The 22952-nt window shown below is 45.9% G+C and overlaps 1 protein-coding gene across 5 annotated transcripts in view; it reads right to left on the bottom strand.

Annotated features, from left to right (window-relative positions):
- Positions 1–2819: 2819 nt before the first annotated feature.
- COL26A1 (collagen type XXVI alpha 1 chain) overlaps positions 2820–22952 on the bottom strand; it is a 181827-nt gene continuing 161694 nt past the window's right edge. For all 5 annotated transcript variants that reach the window (XM_039389324.1, XM_039389323.1, XM_039389325.1 and 2 more), the window contains 7 exons: positions 20359–20451; positions 19325–19386; positions 16922–16984; positions 13356–13400; positions 11995–12039; positions 10888–10972; positions 2820–7612 (listed from right to left, as the gene is read on the bottom strand). In XM_039389324.1, the coding sequence (XP_039245258.1) occupies positions 7440–7612; positions 10888–10972; positions 11995–12039; positions 13356–13400; positions 16922–16984; positions 19325–19386; positions 20359–20451 (566 nt within the window). In that variant the 3' untranslated portion in view covers positions 2820–7439. The remainder of the gene's footprint in view (positions 7613–10887; positions 10973–11994; positions 12040–13355; positions 13401–16921; positions 16985–19324; positions 19387–20358; positions 20452–22952) is intronic.

Here is a 22952-nt window from a genome sequence, read left to right as displayed (position 1 = left end):
AGTTACACATAAATCAGGTTTTCCTTGGTGCACTCCCACAGATTTGCCAGAGGCCCATCCTGGGCCCTCTGACTCAGCCTTTCCCTTCTCCCACAGTAGCCCATGATCAGCAGGGCAGCTCTGGACTGCCTTGGTATGTGGCCAGTCTCAGGCCAAAATCTGGATGGCAGAAGTTTTCCATCCTGGACAGCCCTTTCCCACAGGCTGCTCTGACAGCTGTGGCCTCTGGGAGCTGCACAAAGGCTGTGTGTGCTGGAGGGGTGCTCAGGGCAGCCAGTTGTCAGTGTGGAGGTCCAAAGACCTCGTCCCCAGGCACTGGTGATCTGTGGAGAGGCTGCAGAGCACAGATCCCTCCAGTGCTGAGCTGGGTCATGCACAGCACAGGCAGGGCCAGAGGCTCTGGGGTCACTGGTTCTCCCAGTCTGAGGATCTGGTGTGGCTCTCCTGGATGGATGCTGCTCTCAGTTGGAATACACACACTCTCATGTATATTTAGGAGGGGAAAGTCTTAATGTGAAAACTGTCTAGCAGTAAAAGCTCTGCCACATCCTTTGTTAGAAAAGTTCCTTCTCATCATCAGTAAAAGAGGGTCCTGCTGTGCTTTCCCTGCCAGCCATGGCTGATACACCTTTCCTTGTCCAGTCACAGAGAATGTGTCTTGTTTTGTTTGCCATTGGATTAAAAAAATCAGATCAGCTTTATCCAAGGGTGTTTGACCCTGTCCTAATTGTGGGATGTGGAGTGGAAGACCTGTCCTGTTCTCTCTGTTTCTCCCATGAAGAGGCTCAGAGACAACAAAGTCAGGCCTGAGCAGTCCCAGGCTCTCCTGGATGCCAAGCAAACTGTCCTAAAGTCTGGAGTAGTCAATTTTTTTTTCAATCCATATTTGAACCAGCTTGTCACCATTTTTGGTGAACTGTTCTTAGAGAGGTAACACTGGTAAATAGGGAAACATAATCTCCCTGATTATTTTCCTTTATACATTGTAGTCTAAAGTTGCTTTTCTGGCCATAGGGTTGCTTGGGAAGTTTAGGGTGAGTTTGTTCTGGTTTCAGGCTCACAGATTTCCCCACCCCCAGGCTGAAATGTGGCAGCAATTCCAACTGTGTGAATGGTTGGGGCCAGTCTTAGGCATTTGTGCTTGTATGCCTGTAAAAAGGAAGGTGTAGAGCAACCTGCTGCTGAGAACGTGGTTAATGAAGAGTTAAGGCAGAGAACTCAAAGAGTAGCTGTGTTTTGTTTGTGAATAAATAGTTTTATTTTAATCAGCTCCTGCTGCAAGTTCAGTCTGTTCCCCTCTGCCATTGATTTTCTTGTGCTGCATTAAGTGTTAGGAGGAGTCAGTTCCCCTTGCTGTGATTACAATCAGTGGCCATAATGGCCCAGAGACCAACATGGGCCTGATGCTAATTTGGTGCCTGGCAGACCAGCACAGCCACAAATGTCCCAAGAAATTAATTTAGCCTTTTATCCAGCAACTCCCAATCTGTACAGTGGTGATTAACAGAACTGCCTTCCCTCAGAGGACTTTTTGCAAGGATAAATACATCGGAGTTGGAGGTGTTAGGACTCAAAAACCAAGATAAATACACCCTGAGAGACCCAGAGAAGTGCTGCATGGGAATGTTTGGCATCGAGTAACCTTGAGGATGTCCTCATCAGCGATGCAAAGAGCTGTGTGAAGCTGAGGCCTTGACTCTGTGGACATTTCTCAGTGTTCACAAGGCTTGGCCTTTGCTGCACTATTGGTATCTGCATATCTGAGTGTAATCTGATCAGTGGGGGAAAACTGGCTGGCATTTCCATATCTCTTGTTTTTGTTAGGATATGAAAAACAAGTTCAGAAACCAGAACTGGCACATCTGTGAAGAAGCAGCCCAGGTCCTCTCCTACAGAGAGGAGAGCCTCCCTTTGCAAACAGAGGGGTGTTGCATCCAAATGGGAAGTTGTTCCCAGTGTAGGAAGGTTAAACAGGTCCCCACCCACATCCTCCTCTGACAGTTTGAATTGTCACAGGAGATGGTTCCAGGGGTCTCCATGAGCCCAGAGGCACATTCAGAGAACACACAAAGGAGGAGGGAAACACCTGGAGGTGCCAGGGGAATTCAGGGAGGGGGCCCAGGCAGCCCTCGCTGTCTTAGCTGAGCCAACTCAACTCCTTGAACTGGGAGGAAACTCATGGCAAGCGAGGCAGGTTACAAATAACAACAGGGTTTAATTCATGCTGGTAAGCACTGCAGAATTCCCTCTCTGCCTTGTTCCTCTGCTGCACTACCCGTCCTCTGAGTGCCCTCTCTCAGCCAAGGCAGAGCTGTGATCCTGGATCTGTACTGACAGAAAACTCCTGCAGGAACACGAGGACTGTCCCTGCAGGAAGCATCTGCCAGGTCCAGGTAGTGCCTCGCTCTGCAGTGCAAAGCAAGATGCTCAAAGGTGACATTACCTGAAGGCTCACCTGGGCTGCCTTTAGTTTAGGAACTGAACACCTCCCCAGGAGGGTGGGATGTGCCCCTGTGTTTGGCTGGTGGGGCTGGGAATGCAGAGAGGTGACTGAGTGTGTCCTGGAGGCTGATCTCAGACACCTTCAGAGGAGTCAGTCCCACTGAGGGCAGGGAAACTGGGCCCTTTTTGCCCCTCCACCCCCATGGAAGGTGACCAGAAGCAGGGCCTTCATGCACATCTTGTTTTTTAGGAGACCTGCAAATATACAACCAGGGAAAGCTGAGCTGGCAGGAAGGAAAACCAGCTGCCCTGGCTTCAGGCTGCAGTTTGCTTGAACTTGCCCTGAACTTTGCAAATAGAGGACACCTGACAAGATATTCATTTACAGTAAGTTTATTTCTCAGTGCATTACATGAAAGGTCTTTGGTATTTGTGGGTCCTTGAATACTGTTCCCACTCTGCTCCGAAAGAAAATGCTGAATACAAAACATTCCATATACAGTAACAAACCCCATAGCAAATAAAGAGAAATAGATATTTTGAACAATAACATAGCAATATGAAAACAGATAAGTAACCATGCAAGAGGTGGAACAAACAGGTTGTGTTTACAACAAACATTAAAGCCTGCCATAAATGAGTTCATCCTGTCAGACGAGATTTATTCTTGCTCTAAGTTAAGAAATTACACATGATTGCAAGATACTGTGGATGGCTGCCCTATAAAAGACCAAATGGTTGTAAAGCTGATCCCCATGAGAGAAGCCAGGACCATTTGCACACATACGAAACACACTGATATAAATAAAAAAGATACCGTGTAAAATAACTGGTGAAAAAGTTACCATTTCCTTCTGTGGATGGGAATGTGCCTTGTGAACAGTTATAGCACCTTTGAACCCTTGGTTTCACAGGGAACCAAGACATCACAGACTGAGTAGTTTAACCCCCTACACCCCCAAACCCCCAGTGGAATGTCATCTTGAGCAAGGCAGCAGCTGTAAACGTGGAGGAGGATGGATTTGCAATAACTGTATTGAGAAGTAATTCCAGAAGCTGATTGTCTTTTGGAAGCCTTTGTCACAGTGCTCAGGGTCCTACATTACAACAGTTCATGGCAGTGAGCCCAGCCCAGAGAGCCTCTGGGGAGCCACAAGCTCTGCCCCACCAAACCTCACCAGCACCTGGTTTTTAAGGCCTGTTCCTCTGAAAGGTGATGGCAAAATGCCTGAGGAGTTTGGTGGGAGCAGTGGGGGCTCTCCTCTCTATTTTATTCCTGTTTCCCTGGGTTACTATCAATTCCTTACAGTAAGTGCAAATGAGATACTCTGGAGAGAAGCATTCCCTGCCTCCCAGGGTACCAGGCTGCTGGTGAACACGAGGGTGCACGAGTTGCAAAGAGTTTTTGGTTGTGCAATGTTGCTGCTTCTGGTTAGCTGAGGGCAAGGAATTGATCCAAGTCAAAAACACACTGGAGCTCAAACAAACATTAAGAATTTAAAAAAAAAAGTCTTAGGAAAAAAATAAAAAAGGGAAAGAACACACTATGGTATTGCACAGTATGTATGTAAGATAAAGCACTAAACATTTCAATTAAAATATATTTCTAAATGAGCACGCATTCAAGATAAATCCCCTTTCTAAGTTACATAGACATGGCAAGAAGCATTTATATGCCCTGGCTGAAATGAACCTCAGTATCCTGCCTATGATGGAAGATGTGGTTGGAGTGGTTTGCTTAGTCATCAATATCATTAATGTCAGTGTGTGAGGCTGTGTTCACCCTTAAAACATAATTAAATGGGGTGGCACAACAGTGTGATCCAATCCTTGTGTAAGTAGAGAGGAACGAAACCCCAGTGGAGAGAGAAAGTCCATTTGGTATAATCCTACTGCCCCCCAATTAAAGATACAGTACCTCATCAGAGAGATGGACCTAAGAAAGCAAGAAGTATGGGGAGAGAAAATTACAGAGCTCATGCAGAAATCTGGAAACGTCAGTAATTAAAATGGTCTCAACCCAAACTTAACCAGCCTTTTGACAATTGACTTGGCAGGATTAATTGCAAACAACTTCCATTAAATTTTCCTTTCATTTTACCAGTAATTTGTTTTAAAGAGTATAAAATCCAACCCCCTCATCAATATGAATGCCTCAGCAATAGGAGTGACTAAAGCCTCAGCACCCACCAAGCTCATGAAACAGTTTTGAGTTCAGAAGACAAACTCAGAGGAAGAAAGATTTCTCTTTCACTTCAGTGGGAAGCCTCCAAAACGTCAGGGAAGTGAAAATGGCCTCCTTGTACTCCCCCTTCCCCAAATTCAGCCCTGTACCTACAGGACCAGTGAAACTGAGTTTCACCATTTCCCTTTTTAAAGATTGCTTTGCTTTGGTTTGGTTCCTGAAACTGCTATGAGGGCACGTTGTTAATGTGGCATCAACTATAGCTGGCACCAGTCTGCCCAGGGTACAAGTTTAGAGTGAACTGAGATTTCTCCTCAGTCTCCAGGCCTGATTTTCCAACACCAACTTGTTGGCACAAGGAGTTATCTCCTGGAAGCCCCCGGTGATGTCTTGGAGCGTCCATGTGATCCACAACCAAGATGGTCCTGATTCAACAGAGGTAACCAAGTACTTCCCAATTCCTACACAGTGATCTGCCTGTAAATGGGGAAACATCTTTTTTTGGCACATTTAATTATTAAATGGAAAGATTATTCCAAGAATAATAAGTTCCAGTGGCTGCACCAGGCTCAGCTGCCCACCAAAAGAGCCACTGCCCTCCCAGTAGTGGATGGAGGGACATATGGGCTCTGTACAGCACCATAAACATCCTGAACTTAGAGTTACACTGGATTTAGGGTTAGTGCTGGATTTGAAACTGAGATGCTTCCAAAGAGACTTTATTTCATTATCCCAAAAGGACTGCTGGAGGTCAGTACCTGCTTAACTTGGGCAGTTTTACTTGTTTACTTCTGACCATATCATGCTCCAGCTGTAACTCAGAGTGCAGGCAAGGAACTCTCCAAGCTTTTGCAACACTCTGGGTTTGTTTCTTTGAAATGTCCCCTGGAAAACTTGATCAGCAGCACAAGCTGACCCAGGTGGGCTGGCAGCTGAATGAACCCCACCACTGGCACTGGCCAAGTACAGGGAAGATGCAAAAGCAGGGCAAGGACATGAATTCCTGCTGCCTCCAAGCCAGCCGAAACCACTGCTGTTTGTTACTTAGTTCCAGAAGTAAAAGACATCTTTCTGGTGCTTTCTCAGCATTAATTTAAGCTGTTGCACCTGGCTTGGGATCTCTGGCTGGATTTCCAAAGAGCAGGGCCAAGGGAAGACATACAGTGAATTCAGCAATCCTGAAGACCTGCTCAGGTTCTTCAGAGGAAAGTTTTGGCCTGGATATCTCTGTGGGTACATCATGTTTACAGTGATTATGGAAAGTCAATTTAATGTGTGGCTAATGTTGGGCTGGCAGAGCTCCTCATTTTTAGCCTCATTTCCAGTGAACCACAGGCTTCTGGCTTGGCCTTGGGAAGATCACTTGGGCTGCTGAATAAATGGACAGTGTTGGTCTTTGCAGCACCTTCTGACAGACATTCTGCAGCAGGACAGCTCACCTTGTTCAGACAAACTGTCTTGCACAGGAACCAGATACAATGGGACCAATGGACCTGACTTATGACAAACACAAACTCAACCTGATCACTTTTGTCCTGGGCTGAATTTGCAAACTGTCAGAACAGGGGAAGTAAAAATTAAAAAACAGTAACCATCAGTTCTGTTGGTTAATCTCACCCTTCTAACAAAACTCACTGTCTACATAAAGGACTTCAGCTTGTCCAACCTGGTTAGCACAGCAGGTGGAGTGATTCATTTGTCACTGAAGGGCAGGTTCAACTCCTTAAACCTGGAAGCTGGTACTTCCCCTAAAATAACAAGTTATTGCAAAAAGTAAAATGAGTCTCTGTTTATCCAGTGCAAGATAAGCTCTTGACAAGACACTAATTGTTTAGGCTGTGGTTTGCTACTACACTGTCTCCAGATTCAAATGGCAAGGATTTACTCACAAGATTAAAACAAAACACTGTGAAAACATTTTTCCTTATTGCTGTAGGATTAAGAAACGATTGCAAAATATCCTTTTCTGTGAATAGTTATTGCCACCACTTAAATTAATTATCTCTGGATGTATGCACAAGCTGAACACAGTATGGGAAAATTCTTGCACAATTCCATCATATCTCATGCAAACTGCTCTGTATTTTCACAGAAACAGTGTAATTTCACTGAAGATAGATAGAAAGTCAACGTTGCCACGAACATTTGCATCAAAAGTCCTTGCTTAGCCAGCCACAAACAGAAATAATGTCACTCAGGTGCAACTGGCAACATGAAAAGCCAAGATTTTGATGCTAAAGTCCAGAGAGGCACCTGACATTTCAGAGAAACACTTTTAAATGTTCTTTGGATTTTCTAATTTGTTTCTTTGCTTAAAAGAAATCCTTGCAGGTCATGTTTTCATGGCCTGTGGAAGTGGTACCTCCACCTGGAAGCCAGTATGACACCAACACATGAAATAAAAGTAGATGCCTCCAACTACATCAAGAGACAAGGCTGAGGCTTGGCTTTGAGTCTGGGTGGGATGGATTGTCTTGGCTAGTTAAGCAGAGCTTTACTGAGTCACTGTCAAGGGCAGTGAGGAAACAAGGGGAGGATTAAACTCTTGAGACACAGCCAGGAGGTGTCATTGCTGTAGGCAGCTTCTGAGATACCTGCCAGCTGGTATTCCAAAGGCAAAACAACAAAGTCAAGGAAAACCCTCTCTGAGCAATGGATAAGACATTCCCTGCAATAAGGGCACAGCATTAGCCAGGTAAGGAAACCCAGCTGCCAACACTGCAGCCTCCTACCCACTCCATCTGCAGTCTGCAATAAGCACTGGGATACTGTGTCTGGAACTGGTGACTGGCAGGGAGAACACGGGACGCTCCTACTTCATCCGGTTGCTTCTCCTCTTGGCTTCTCCGTCCTCCAGCAGCGAGGAGAGGATCTGGTAGGGCTGGGGCTGCCGGGGGCCTCCACGCTTGATCTTGATGCTGGTTCTCAGGGGGGAGCCCGGGATCACATCCTGTCCAGAGCCTGGCTCAATGGAAGACAAAGAGTCTGTAAGGAGAGAAAGTCACGGGAGAGCACTATTTAACAGGGGAGGCTACGGAACACAGACAGGGGCCCTTCTGGGAGATACCTCCTCTGGAAGCACTGGGGTCCCTCCTGTTGTCTTTCCAGACAGGAAGCAATTGTGGGGCTACAGTTTGCTGCCATCACACTACTCCTGGAGTAGATATTTTCTCTCTGCTCTGCCTAAACTCTTTGGGGTCAGTGCTCGTCCTGCACGTGGCCCAGCAGGCCTTGTTCTCATTTGTAGTTTCATTTCTAAAACTCTGTTCTTTCACTGATTATAATTTTAGTTGGGCTTTCACAGCTACTCAGCACTGCCCACAGGTCCTGTGCTGGAGGATGAGGCCAGGTGGTCACTGGGAAGTGATGCTCCTGGGGGTTTAAGGACCATTTCACTCCTTGTAAAAAGGAGGATGTTTTGAGGCCCTGAAATGATTGAACAAAAGGATTGATCCACCTTAGGGCTGCAGCCAAATTAGCAATAAAGCTGGGAATAGATGTCAGCTGTCCCTTCTCCTGCAATGCCTCCAGGTAACACCACCCTGCACTTACTTCAGCTAAACAAAGCTAAATATCCACCAGACCAGGCCACTCTTCAGCAGCAGATGCTGATGGCTCGATGCTGCCTCACCATTTCTAATGCCCCAATTTCTTGCTTTTGCCTTCAGAGCTGGATGTCTCTGTGTTTCCCTGCCAAGAGCCCAATTTCCCAGCCAGACACCCAGGCTTAGTTTGATCCCACAAGGTAGCATTTCTGTTTCCAGGGAGCCTTTGGCTGCTGGAGGATTTGTGTCCTGTCTGCTGGCACCAAACCCTGCCAGACAATTTGGGCCTTCTTGTGTCCTGCTGGGCTGCTCTGCAGCTTTGCTAGGCCAGATCATCTCAAACTGCCCTCCCCCTGCAGGGAAGGGGTTTGTTTGCTGGTGTGTTTTGCCTTGTTGCTTCGGTTGTGGTTTTGGAAACCACGCTCAGTGGGAAGGTTCTTGGGAAAATGAGAGCATGGGATTGGCATTTCTGCGTGGGGCTTTAGAGCTGGGCTGAGCTGGGCCAGGACCTGTGGTCAAATCCTTCACACCTACAGTGGGAACACAACCAGATAGTTGGTGCTGGGTGACTAAAACCTCTGTGGTGCCTTCCAGTGCAGGGAGGTCTGTGCTCAAGGTAATTATTTTTTGTTATTTTATGTCTTTTTCTCTTTGTTTTTTTGGGGTTATTTAACCATATACATAAGATGAACATATTTGCACAAGGGAAAAATGCCTTACTTTCCAAGTTCCCTTTCTAAACAGTATTTTTGTAGGGCTAAGATATGTGTTAACTTAAAGAATGAAACTATTTCAAAAGAGTAAGAATATAATTATCTATAGTTATTGGACAAAAAGAAACTGAAGTCATACAATATAGGTGTTTAACTATGACCTTAACTGAAGTGTACAATTAAAAAACATCCCTTTTTGCTGATGCAGTTACATTGGTATAGCAGTACACATGGGTTTAATAACTCATCTCCATCCCAAGCAGTAACAGCAACTATATTTATATCAATAAAAACGAGTTGCTGAAATGACTGTTTCAAAACAACAGCAGCACATGCCTTGTTTGCTGCTGTATTTCCACACAGAATGTAAAAAATAGGTAAACCAGGCAGTTCTGCAGGGGCAGGGCCGTGTGAACCCCCAGTCCCAGCCCCTGTCTCTACACAGGCTTCCTAAGAGCTGAATTTTTGCTTTATACTGCTATAAATGAAGGTCCAAAGTCAAAGCTAGGCCCTGGATCCTGTAAACACCCTGCACTGTGCTTATGGACGGGCTTCCTTTCCCCTCTTCCCTGGAGAACATGGATTGCTGCCCAGGAAATCTAGTGGGCATCTCCCAGGTACCTCCACCAGCTCAAAGCAAAGCAGCATCAAAATATATTTTCCCAGCCTTGGTGTATAAAATGCAATGAAAATGTGAAGCAAAGCAGGATTGATGCAGAGGTAAGGTCAGGGTGAGTGTGGTTAAATCATGGGGTTGTGATTCATGGTTTCCCAAAAACCTTGTGCTGTGTCTGCCCATTGCTTTTGGAAACGGCACCTGGGGCCTCTGAGAGCCACGAGGCCACTGAACAAGGCAGGGCAGGGCCAGTCCAGCCATGCAACAAAACACTGTGCCCAGACACTGTGTGGGCCTTGAAGTGTCCAACAGAATTCCATCTCAGCACTGCTGCCTCCAGAAGGGGCTTTTGGCCCTCAAGGTGCTGCCTAAAGGTCACCTATTCCTGTGCAGTAGGGCAGAACTGCTGAACATTTTGGCTATTTAGCATTTCCATAGGCTGAAACAATATCCAAAGGCCACTTCCCAATAAAAGGGAGTGTTGATCTGAAGGGAGGTGTGAGCAGCTCAATTCACAAGCAAGGCCAGGAATGAGGTGCCAAGGAGAGTGTGAGACAGAGAAGTGCTCTGGGACTCGGTCAGTGCCAAGGAACAGCCTTGTTCCTCACAGGCTGGGACAGCAGATCCAAACTACATTTCACTTCTACTGGGTTCCTGAAAGGGGAAAAACTGGCACAGCAGCTTTTGGAAGCTGTGAGAGAACTGATCCTCAGGTACCCCAAGAGGAGAAGTCTGATCTGTGCCAATCACCAAGACCAAACTGTGGTTAAGGGAAGGAAACACTGAGAAATGATGTTACACACTGTACCAGTGATGGGAGAGCAAATATAAGCCTCAATAGATCATTTTAAAAATCTGAGTGTAGAACATGTGGGACTTCCTTTAAATCTGATTGTGAAAATAGGTTTTATATAAGTTACAATCACAAAACATTCAGAGATCACTGATTCTCAGGGTGACATGGCAGTACTGCTTGGGCTTTCTCTGCAAAGTGCAGAGCTGCACAAGGCTCACTGGTGTTCAAGTCACTTGGAAGATGCTGTTAACAGGATTAAATGATCTGGCCTAAAGACTAGAACAAGCAGCTCCCTGGGAAGCTGGTAGGTGATCTGTGCCACATGGCTTGAGCTGCTGCTCGTGACTTGGCTGTCTGAATTGTAATAAAAAATCAATGTAAGGGTCATTTCACCTGCTACTGTAAAGCCAGAGTGAGCAGCTGGTGGAAGCTCTAGGTCCTCAACAGCATCCTATAAGTCCTGGTGGGTACCTAGGTTTGAAACCCTGGCTTGAACAGACACCAGACAGAGAGCTCAGGAGATTGGGAGGATGTTTAACCATCAACAGAGCCTCTGGTTCTCTAGAAAAAGAAACCTCAGCGACGCTTACCATGAATTCCTATCATGTGCTCAAGAATTAATACCCTCTCAGCTAAAATCTTCAGAGCCTCTCGGAGCTGTTGAACACCTTCCCCCTGCAAGAAAGGAAAACAAAACCAACACTGGAGGATGTTGCAGAAGAGGCTTCTTGTTCATAGTGTTGCTTCCAGAGCACCCAACTAGGCAGTGTGGATGTTTAAAAATGAAAAGATGTGAAAAACGACATGACCTACAAGGGTTGAGTAGGGATGCAAGAGAAATCCCTGTTTGAAGAACACCTCCTCAGTCATACCCCATGTTTGCAGAGCCCTGACCCAAAGCTGTGCCTTTCAGTTTGGTTCCTTCTTCTGCCATGGGCCAAACCTAGGGTGGATGTTCCTGTCAAACCTTTGGGTTGTGCAACTTGTGTTAACAACTCTGCTGAACCACCTGGAAAACAGGTTTGTCTCTTGCCTGACATTTCCTTTGAACATCACTGAGTTACCTGGGCTTCCTCTTGGTTGTTACAGCAGGAAACTGGGACATGTGCCTGGCACCATCTTGTTGCTCCCTTATAAACTGGAAAAGTGCCATGTGAGCCCACCCTGATGGACTTCAGACCTCCTTCAAAGAGCTCCTGGCTGGGCCATGTGCTGCCTGAAACCTGCCCACATACTTTCACGTACACTCAGGCTGTAGCTGTATTTTATTCCCTTTGTTGCCTTAGTTATGACAGAGAGATGTTGGGAAGTATTTTAGGGTGAGAGAGCAGAGATGTGAGAACTCCAGTGCTCTGTACATGCGGTTTGATCTCTTCTGGGAGAGAAGAGATCATGTCCCTCAGCATGTGGGAGGGACACTGGGGGAGAATTCCCTACCTTGTAGCAGCTCCATGTGACAGAACAGCCAGTGGGGACTGAGGTGTTCAGAGAACATGGTGACAACATGGCCAAGGAAACCCCACAGACCAGCATTTCTGGCAGGTAATAAGTTCAAACCCAAGGTTCACATCACCACTTGCTCTGCACTTTTAACTGGGGACACACCCCTTGCCCCCCCAATCCCACAGAAAGGGAATATGGTTGAAGGACATTAAGGAGACAAAAAGGAAAATAAACCAGCAGAAACACACACTTACATCAGCACCTTTGTCACCTTCCTCACCCTTCTTGCCTGGTTCACCCTAAAACAAACAAGAAACAGAAACTTGTTTACATGTGGCTGTGGACTCTGTCCAGGATCACTTGGATCCCTTCCCACCAAAGGAGCAGAAGCATTTCACCAGCAGAAAATAAGCTGACTGGCACTTCATGCCAGCGGCCAAAGTGCTCTCCTGAGCTTTGCCCTGGAGCTTCTCAGAGGTCACCACCATTTCTAACAGGGATGAACTTGCCCAGGAGTGGCCAAGGGGCCCCTCTGCCATGGCCTGGGCCCCAACGAGGCCTTGTACATCTCATGGAGCCCTCTTGAGCAACACTTTGGGCTTAACCACAGATAAATGACTCTTTCCCCCAAACAGGCATGTGTTCATCTTTGATTTAGAAGTCAAAAATCCTCCATTCTGCTGTCATTAATTAGTCACATCACTTTCTGCCTCTGAAGATGCTCATTAAGCTTTTCTTGAGCGAAGATCCCTCCGTGCTGTGAATATTAGTCCTGTGTCCCACCCAACCAGGACGTTCAGACACTTCCCAAAGAACAGATGACATGGAGAGATTAAACCACAAGCTGAACATAAAAAAAGACTAACAAACCAGTGAATAAGACAGAGTGTAAATGCCCGAGCTCCTCAAGCTTGTTGGACATCCCTGAGATACTTGCAAAGCAGGAGTGAGAATGAGAGGAAGGACTGAAGAAAAGGTTGTGTGAATTGTATGAAATGAGGTGTGGAACTCAGGAAGAGAGATGAGAAACCTCCCAGTGGCCCTAGGACCTCTCTGGATGCTGCCAGCCAAAAACCCCCAACTCCACTAGCTCTTCACTGCCACTGCTTTGTTTGCACTGAACCATATGTGCAGAGATCCCCTTTGTGCATCTGTTCAGGTACAGCCAAAAAAAATCATTTGTGGGGCCATCTCTTAATGTCATTAAAGGGTTTCCAGCTCAGCTTGGCAAACCAAGGTGCAAGAGGGAATTGAGAGCAGCTGATGTACTTCGAGCTGTTTAACTGTCCCCACCTTTGGGCTCTGGTAGTGGCAGGAACATCCTGGGCCTGGGAGAGCTTCTGTCTGCTCAGGTTTGGCCAGAGAAGATCTTCAGGCAAAGCAATCTCCTCTGTTGGTGTGATGCTTTCCTGACTGTGGCATTTTTTACACTCAGGAGGATTATGTTTCATTTGCAGAGGAATTCATTAAGGTGAGGTTGTCTATTGAACAAATGTCTGAGCTGGGGACAGCTGACCTGAGTGTGTCTGAGAACTGGCTGAACCAGCCACAGTGGCACTTACAGTGCCACCAACCCCACCTGAGCCTTGCACCCACCCACAAGTGCATCACTTACAGGAGATCCCTTAATGCCCCTCTCTCCAGGCAGACCTGCTTGCCCCTGTTGGAAATAAAGTCAGTGTCATTAGGACATACTTTGCCATTTGACAAGAACACAGCGTAATTTTCACTAGTGGAATTAAGATGGCTTAATGAAAAACCTTACACTTGGGATAATATGGAAAAAAAATTCCTCTCCTTTGACATTATCACTCTGAGACAGCAAAAGGGGGTTATAGTTTTCTGTCAAGGATCAGCTCCAAATCCCATCAGGCTTTGGAGGGGTTGGGTTGGATGTGGAGCTGCTCAGCTCAGTGCCCTCCCTGTAAGACGATTAGCAGTTTTTTGAACTTTCCAGCAGTCAGTTACATTATACCAGGAAGGAATTTGGCTGCAGATTTGCTCCTTACAAAGACACCACATTCTTCTCTCTAGTAAAACTGATGGGCCTCTGCTGGCCCAGGCAGCACACAGAGCCCAGGGCTCCCACCGAGCACTGCTTTAATCTGCTCCTGCTCCACAGACACGTCCCGGCCTTAACCCCGACAGCTACTGATCAAAACACAGGTACAATATTTTGGATTTTGGTTGGTTTGTTTCTTTTTCCTGCTGTGCTAATTTTCACATTGTTCTCAGTGGGGGTTTTTTGTTCTTTTTTTTTTTTTTTTTTTTTTAATAGAAACAGTCTGAACTAGGTATGTGTTGGTTTGGGGCAGAATGAAATGTCATTGAACTGAGCATCCTTTTCCCCCCCTGTTTTCCTCCACAGTGCTGGTTTCCCACTCTGGGCAGAATCCCTGGTCAGGAGAGCAGTTACAGATTATTTAGTGAGAAAGCAGGAGCTTGGGAAGAAGAGGCAAAACATAAAAGCATCAATAGAAATCCATTAATGAAACAGCCACATATTTCCCCTGGCTCTTCTCCCCCCCAGACATACACAGCAACAAACCCACCCTTTTTTCCCCTCAAAAAGTCCCCTATCTGGTGGCAGATTTTTGTAGTATTTGCCAGAGAGTTGCTGGTTTTGAGTCCATCAAACTGCTGCTTTGTATAAAACCAGTGGGCCTGGGGCATCTCCCAAACATTCCCATGGAGAGCTGTGCTCCTATGGAGTGCTGGGCCAGCACCAGGCAAAGGCCCCTATGGACAGGGAGAGCTCTGGGAGGAAGGCCCACTCTGTCAGGTGCTAAAGGGAAATACTTGGATTCTGCCCTGGAATGAGTAAGGCTTGTGAAAAGCACAGACAAGAGGAAAAAATCACAGAGAGGAGCATAACAACACACTGAAAATACATAAACAGGCTGTGCTCCATGTCCAGGAGGGACAGAAAGGATGTTACCAGCTTAAAGGGGATCAAAGGATATTTAGGCTGGATGTTGGAAATATCTTTTATCCCAGGCCCTCAGTAGCTGCTCCTCTGCCTGGAACTGATGTGGTGCAGCCCTCCCTGGCACTGTGTAGGATGAGCAGAGGCTGACTGTGAGCAGCACACAGGGAAGTGCCATCCAGGGGATGTGCTCTGACTGCTTCAGGTCTCTTCCACATCTATTCTCTCCGAGATTAAGCAGGAGGAATGTATAATAACATTTTCTCAACTCTCAATAGATATTGTAAACCCTCCTCTGCTTTTCTTTGCAGCTGCACAACTCCTCTGCTCCAGCCCTAATTTGTATCCACCAAACCCAAAATTGCAGCATGTAAGTTGTCAAAACCAGCATTCAAAGCCACACTCACACAAGACAAAAAAGCACACAGAGCATCCTACAGAAATTCTGACACAAAAAGCTGTTCAGCTTCCCTTTCCATGCTAACAGAGGACAGGCAGGAAATACAATTTATTTTTTCTATTTATCAACACAGTTTGATATTTGAAAAATCTCTTTTGTCCCAAACCTAGAGGGAGAGTTACAATTCTGAATTCCTAAGAAGGAGGGAACAAAACCAAAGCCTAAAGGATTTGTCTGCCCTGAATGGACACAGTGCAAGAAGCTTTTGTTACAAAATAAGCAGAGTCTTAGTAATATGGCAAACCCAAACTAAAGCAAAATCTTAAATGAATCATTGAGGAAGAGCTGCTATCAGTTTCCTGTATGGAAACATGACACTTTGCCATATTCCATGCCCTTTAATTTTATTTTTTTTAACAGAAAATGAATATTGAGGTGTAATTGGTAACCTGTGCTACAGTCTCACCAGTTAAGGTTTTGCTCCCTATCAGAACCTTAAATTCTAGTCCCAGAATTACATCAGTCTGCAATCTATTAGTAAAGCCAAGACCTGCCCAAATGGGCTGATCTGCACAAGGAAACTGTTATGAAAACCTTACTGCCAACAATCACTTTAAATGGTCTCTGTCTTTCAGGGAACTGCAAGTGATTTCTTACATAAGAACAGGACCAAGCACCCCAAACTAAAATAAAACAGAGCTTTTAATAGTCCTATGAGCTCCACCCTTGGAATCTGCTGTCCCTTGACAGGAAGGGCCTCAGGAGGGGTGAAACCTGGCCTTGGACCTGCTCCCCTTGCACCCATTGGGACAGAGGAACATCACTGGTCTGTTGCTGGTTATTCCCATGGATTTGGGAAGTCATCCAATTTGCATTTGTCTGTCTTAGCTCTTTCAGGCATCCCTCTGTCTGTTGGACTGGAAGAGCGAGCAGAAATGGAGATGCTGCCATATGAGGGACTCATGTCACCTACAGCCACTCCACCTCCAGCTGTGGGACAGTAAAAGTGGCACTGGGAAGAAAAGCCAACTTTGTTTCCTGCAGCTGTGGCACAAGGCTGTGTCAGTGCAGCCACACTGCAGACATCCATCATTTTAGAGGTACCAACCACGTTTTTTCTCCTTGTCTGTCTTCCCTCCTTTGACTCTGCCCCACACTGGGGTCTGGGTGAGCCTCCACAGTCCCTCTGTGCCCACTTCTACATTTTGCAGACCTAATTGCCCAAATGCCACTTTGAAACCCTTCCCAGTGCTTGAATGCTGGACTGGCAATCTGATACATTTATATCCTTGTTAGATATTTCTCTGGTACTTCCTAAACTTCACGAGTTTGGAAATAACATTCAAACAGCCCTTTTTTCCCTATGTTTAGTTATCAGCACTTGACAGCCCATCAAGGACTGAGGTATAGCACATAAACATATTAAGAACATTATTGTAATAATCCAAATATGTTAAGGACATCATTTGACCTGGGGAATGACTTCCATTGAGGAAAAGTCTGATGAGTTTTTAAAGCCTTTAGTGCCACAGAAGGGATAATTCAGGCAGATCACTAAAAACACTTCACAGTAACGAGCTTTGGTTGGCAGAAGAAAGTTGGTTTCCACAGGCCCTTACACACTATATATTTGCTACCTGAGTCTGCTTAGAGAACACCTGAATTTGTAAGCAATTTGACTCTTTATCTGTGCAGTAAACCCTTGTTTAGATTCTTGCAGAAGACCTAGAAAATCTGCATTTAAAACTGTTTGTGGCTGTAGTCCCAGCAGATTTTAAAGACCTGTGCTGTCTGTGATTGCTGAGGCATCACCCCAGGTGTTGCTGGGAACCTCTCTGTGTATGTAAAACCTTACTCTCTCTCCTCGGTCTCCTTTGGATCCTTTTGGCCCAGGTTGTCCTGGAGATCCTGGTAAGCCCTAGAAGAGATGCAGAACGAGAAGGAATTAATTTCCACTGTGCATCCTTTGTGTAGGTGTAGTGAATACATTTCCCAGGCATCCCCAGCTCCTGAAAACCTCATACACCCATTAAGCACTTGGGCTGGATTCTCTTTTACCCTCCAGCAAATACAGTGGGAGCTCTGTTCACAGACATCCCGAGCCCTGCAGTTTCTGCAGATCCCTCTATTTGGGTCTTTTAATGCATTGCAGGCCCCTGATGTAACATTTTTAAGGGGTCAGTATGACAGGACAGTTCTTGTTCTCAGTTACCAAGAAGAAATTAATACACAGGTAGTATGGTTAGCTTAAAAATCCCCTCTGCTTTCCCCCACTTCTTAATTGCCTCGGTGGGTGGCAGGAGCAAGCACACATACCTGAAAATTAATTGGATTTTGCAGTGGAAATTATTTTGAAGCTATTCACTCACCCTAATAAACAATTTTCAAATTAAGCCCAATCTCTACTAATAATTTTACTCCCTGGGTTGAATAAATCTATAAAGCAGTCACCAGCAGCTAAAAAGGGCACAGTCTCCAGATTTCTACTAATTGAACTGCTATGCAGAAATCGATCCAAATCCTTCACTTATCCACTCAGTGAAGCCACAGTTATAACCAGAGAGGGAGAGGCCAATATTGTTTGTTTATATTCAGCATGTCAGCTCCCCATAACCATGTGCAAGATCTTTTTTTCCACCTCGAGTGACTTCTACATTGTCTTGGAGTGTGTAGAGATGAGCCTGGAGCTCCCCTCCTGGTGATTTAAGCCAGCCTGGTTATCAACAGGCCCCCAAACCCCCACATCAGAATCCAGAGAAATGGGCTTTCTAGGATTGCTATGAGGAGCTCAGTGTCTGGTTAAGTGGCCCAAAGAGGTTGGACACACATGATTTTAGGGACTAAAGGAGGAGCACTCTCCCAGTTCCAGCTGGGAGCCAGCAATGCTCACCATTAACATGTTGCTCTTTGCCTGCTGCCAGCAGCAGCTCAGCTTAGCTACAGCTCCTCTGGGCCCACCAAAGATTCAGAGACTGAGGCCTGGTTTAGGAGGCTAATTAGGGCTGCCAAATGAAGTAGGGCACAAACCATCTTGGCCCCATGTCAAACATGCAGCATGAACAAAGCTCAAGTGTCCACAGAGATCCTTTGCTCTTGGACAGCTCTCAACAGTGACTTTCAGACTTTCAGTGCCTGGTTAGACAGGGATGCTCAAGAACTTCCACATTGTGAAAAATAAAAGATTTACAGTGTGTGCTGCATGTCAAAAAGCCAGACTCTACTTCACAATGTACTTATGAATTGTGAATTACCTTATATTTAATCACGTTAAACTGCCTGTCATTTTGCTGCCAAATCTCCCACTGTGTTCACATCTATCTGGAGTTTCTCATTGTTCTCCAGAGCATTCCCTAATTGAAATGATTCTGCTACACTGGCAAACTTTCACTAACCTGTTGTCCAATGCTTCCTTAAAGTGGTTAATAAATTATGTGGGGAAAACCTCTCCTCTCGATTTTCAACTCCAAACCTCCTCTTGTCAGGATCTAAGTTACATCCCTCTGCTAAGTTACTTAACCTTTCTCTGTGCTCTTCAGTCATGTTAGATTCCCTTGAAATATTTGATGTTACTGGTTTACCTCCACATGAAGCAACACTCTTCCCAAAACTGAGTCCCTTTGTGTCAGCCAACCACAATCTGGAGTAGTTTGGCAGTTCACTATTAATCATGACTTCACTTCTTTCCATTTAACCAGCTTTTTCCATCTATGTGAGTACTTTGCCTTTCTTCTATCATAAATTCTTCTGAGTGAGTTTATCACACTCCATTATTATCTCCCCCCCACAATGTTTATATCAATAAATAATCAAACTGATGGGAATTCGTGATATTTTTCTTGAATAGAAAGTGCTATGTCTGAAAAAACAGGCTTAACACATTCACTCTGGTGAATTGGTGAATTCCCACTGATGCATTTTTGTTCTTTTCTGTGTTCCACGAGAAATGCAGTATTTTTCTATCACTGTGTCAGTAAAGCCCATGTCAGATCCTTTGCATCAACTGAGGCCACATGAAATGTTTTGACACAGCAACAGCAAGATGTGTTGTTATGATTAAGGGAAAATCTGAAAAGCACAACTGTTTCAACCTCTCAGCACAATCCAGGATGAGAAAAAGGTATTAAATCACAGAATTTCATGGGGGACAAACCAGCAGGTCTAAGTCTTCTAAACTCCTCTCCCTCTTTGTGCAACGAGATGATGTTTCACCCCTAACCCCCGACTCCGTCCCTCACCCCAAAGCACTAAAGCACCTTACTTGTGATCCAGGGGCTCCAATAGGTCCTGGGGGCCCTTTGGGTCCTGATGCACCTGGTGGCCCTGTGGGAATTGTAATTGGAGACAATTTTAAGGAGACTTAGAAGGAAGAACCCTAAATTCCAAATGCATGCACTTCCTTTCATGTTCTGCTGTGGGTGAGAGCCCTTCCTCGATCCCACGACTGCACCACGAGCCCTTCATTACACAGTCACTTAACAGATTCATTCCTTTTGAAAAAATAATTATATCTCAACAGTAGCTGTTCAATTATACCTGCAAGTGGGAGACAGGATATTTGCTTAGTCTGAACTTAGCAAGACTCCTCTCTGCTTTAGTTGTCAAAACCCTTGAGATGAAACAATGTGGACATTATACACCAAGTACAGCTGAATCAGCCTCAATCATTAATGCACCATACAAATGCTTAAGTCAAAGAATAAAGGAATTGAAGGGTAAATGAAAGGCCCTCATAATGAAAGGAAAAACCTTTTCTGCAACTAATGGGAGTTCACTCCTAAATATGCATCATACAGGGAAGTGCTGATGTGTGCAGGAATATTATCATTTAAGCCACCCATCAGCACAGAGAGAGAGAAGACTTGCCACTGAATTTTCATCCCAGATTCTGATTTCAGTTATATTGGTGAAAGTTTGGAATAGCTCAAAGCAGCTCCAAAGTCTTCATAAACATCACAGAGCAGCTGGCCAGACCTTGCTTGGTGGAGCTCCACAGAGACAGGACAGGATTGCAGCAGTGGTGAGAACAACTCTGCCCTCACAAAGGAATTTCCCAGACAACCCATTCTTAAGGACAGTCTTTTAACCAGCCCCTTCTCAAGGTGCCTGCTGCTGAAGGTAAAACCATCTGCCACTATCAAGACATAAGAAGCCTGGTTAGTTCTTTCCACCCTTCCGCTCCTGGAGGCACTACTGCCCTTCCACTGAGGACCACCTGCCTTCCCTGCATGCATCTCACTCTCCATCAGAAACTCCCTTGCTCCTCCTCCCCCTCATCCAAGCCCCGTGTGTTACCTGGTGGCCCCACAGGCCCTGGGGCTCCCCGTGGCCCGGGCAGCCCAGCCATGATGGTGTCGATGACGGTGGAGGCCAGCTGGGCTTCTCCATCTGCGGAAGGAGCAGAGTCAGTGTCCAGCAAACAGGACTTCTCTCCAAAATCCTCTGGCGCCTGTTGCTGGCCAAGGGCAGGCAGTGCTGTACAATACTAAATTTGGGCTCTTGGAGCACTTGCCCTTTGCTCTCTAAGGGCTGTGTCCCCTCACCCTGCAGAGCTGCTCATGTCACCTCTGAGAACCACGGGAAAGTCGTCCTTTCTATCAAAAACTTGGTGTCCCTGCACACCTGTATAATCCTACCCTTGAATAACTGACCCAACTGGCTTCTGGCTACCTGAGGAATCAAGGATGGATCTGGATGTCCCTCCTGCCTGGCATCAGTGACCTGCTGAGCCAGCCTGGCACATCCCCCCAGCCCAGCTCACCTGGGGGAGGTGGTGGGGGGAGATGCCGTGTCTAAGGATGCAGAAAAGCCCAGGGAGAGGGTGTGCTCTGCCCTCTCCACGGGCTCAGCAAACTTTCCTCCCATTGAGGATTATTTTAGGTGTTCATCTGGCCAGCTTGGGCAGGGTCACTGCTGGGAAATGAAGGGAAATGGGAGTAGAGCAGAGAAGGGAAAGCCAGCAGCAGGACTTGGAGGAGCTTTGTGTTTTTACACATCTTTCTCAGTCCTCTCCTGTTAGGAATAAAAATCAGTAGCCTGTAGATGTCCCCTCTTCCCTCAGCCTTGAGCCAATAGGGTCACCATGTCAGTTGGCATCTGAATAGAAAAACCCCAACTATATGTAAAAAGCAACCCTTAGTATTTATTGCAATTCCAAAACCATATTCAACAACCCTATTCCCTGTGGACCTGTGCTGTGGCATCCCAGTAACCTGTGGGGGCATCTGTATGGCAGCATCTTTTATCTGAGCACCCCACAACACTACTGGACAGTTGTGGAAACTCAGGGGCAAAAATTCCATGGACAACCAAGGCAACATGATCATAAAACAAGGAAGGGAACCCCTATGTCCTGGTGCTGCTGAGACTTGCAATCCCCTGTCCTGACCTGTGCTGTAGGACCAACAACATATTTCCTGTTGCATTTAACCTGGATGAAGATGCTGCCTCCTGGCCACTGGGACAGTAAACCCTCTGAAAAGCCCACATTTTCCACAGCTGGAGACCACCAGGCAGAAATAATGTCCATCTCCTCCTGCCCATGACCTCAAACTTAGTCATGTTTCCTTCCACCCATCCCTTTAACTCATCACAGTAAAATTCAGGGGAATCCTCTGCAGTAAAAGACTGAAAATGTCTCACTGCAAATGTCAAATGACACCAGGAAGACCAGGAGGGTGTTTGCTTACTCTGCAGCGTTCAGCCCAAAGGTCAGAAGGTGAACTCTCCAGAAATTTTAGCAGACACATTATGAAGCCTTTTCAGCTTCTGGAGCGTTGGCAAAGACAGAGAGGCCTTTCCAGCTGGTTGTTTGAAAGTAGTTCCTAGGGAAAACTGTCAAACGGCTTTAACTGCCAAGGATGACAGGATATCTCTGCAATGCCTCCCTGGCAGCAGAGCAGCACAAGATCCAACCCAGATCCCTCTGAGAACCAAATTTCATGCCTAAAGCCTGAATACAAACAGGTATTTATTTGAGTATTGTTTCTAAACCCATTCATCTTCCCCTCCTCACAGCTCTGAAACAAAACAACTGAGACTGTTTTCATGTTCAGAAGGAAAGGTACCCCAGTGAAGTGTGTAATCCAATTAATTTGAGTTTTATTTGACCATGTCAAAATCCATCACAGCCTGGGAGTAAGATGAAATTGGGAAATGAGCATCAAACAGCAGTGAAGGCATTAACAGTTGCAGAGCCTTTTGTTTTTAAAGTACATGTGGTCAACAAAATCAAAGGCACACCCACTGAGAGGGGCAGAGGATGGCCTGCAAACAACCAGGGTTTAATTACTGCTGGAGGTAAGCCAGGGATAAGGATTTGGGTTACAAAACATTCCAGCTAAATGGTACATTATTATGATGACAGAGTTACTCCCACAAATCCACCCATCCTGACATTTGACTCAATGTTATCTATGAAAGGTGATTCCATAATTGTGACACAGAAGAGAGCTCTGATCAACAGCCCTCGAGCTCAGCAGCTCCTGCTTTGGCCTCATGGCATGATCCTTCCTCAGCTGCCTGGCCAGGCAGAACTCACCCAGATCCAGGTTTTCTTCCAGGATCAGCTCTGAATGAAACATACTGTCAATGAAATGGGGTCCATTTAAAACACAACCCTCACATTTTTTTAAGGGACTTTCTCCATATTCTTGTAAAGCAGCAGGAAGAACTTGTACCTCCTTATAATATCCCTTCTCCTTATAAACAGAGGGACATTCTGGGGCTCTCTGCAGCTGGAGGTTGTCAGGGCAGCCACAAAATAGCATCAAATGGCAGCAACAATATTCCCTTCTCAGCCATCTCCTGCACTGACCCAGGCCCTGCTGGGCTCCAGGGCTGGATGTTTCCGTGCTTCTGGATACACCAAAGCAGAAAGCAGTTGATTG

This window comes from Pipra filicauda, unplaced genomic scaffold (genome assembly GCF_003945595.2).
Source record: "Pipra filicauda isolate LSUMZ 115617 unplaced genomic scaffold, ASM394559v2 scaffold71_size5581439_pilon, whole genome shotgun sequence".
Lineage (NCBI taxonomy): Eukaryota > Metazoa > Chordata > Aves > Passeriformes > Pipridae > Pipra > Pipra filicauda.
Note: the sequence above shows the minus strand (reverse complement) of the source record. Positions and strands in the feature narration are given on the sequence as shown.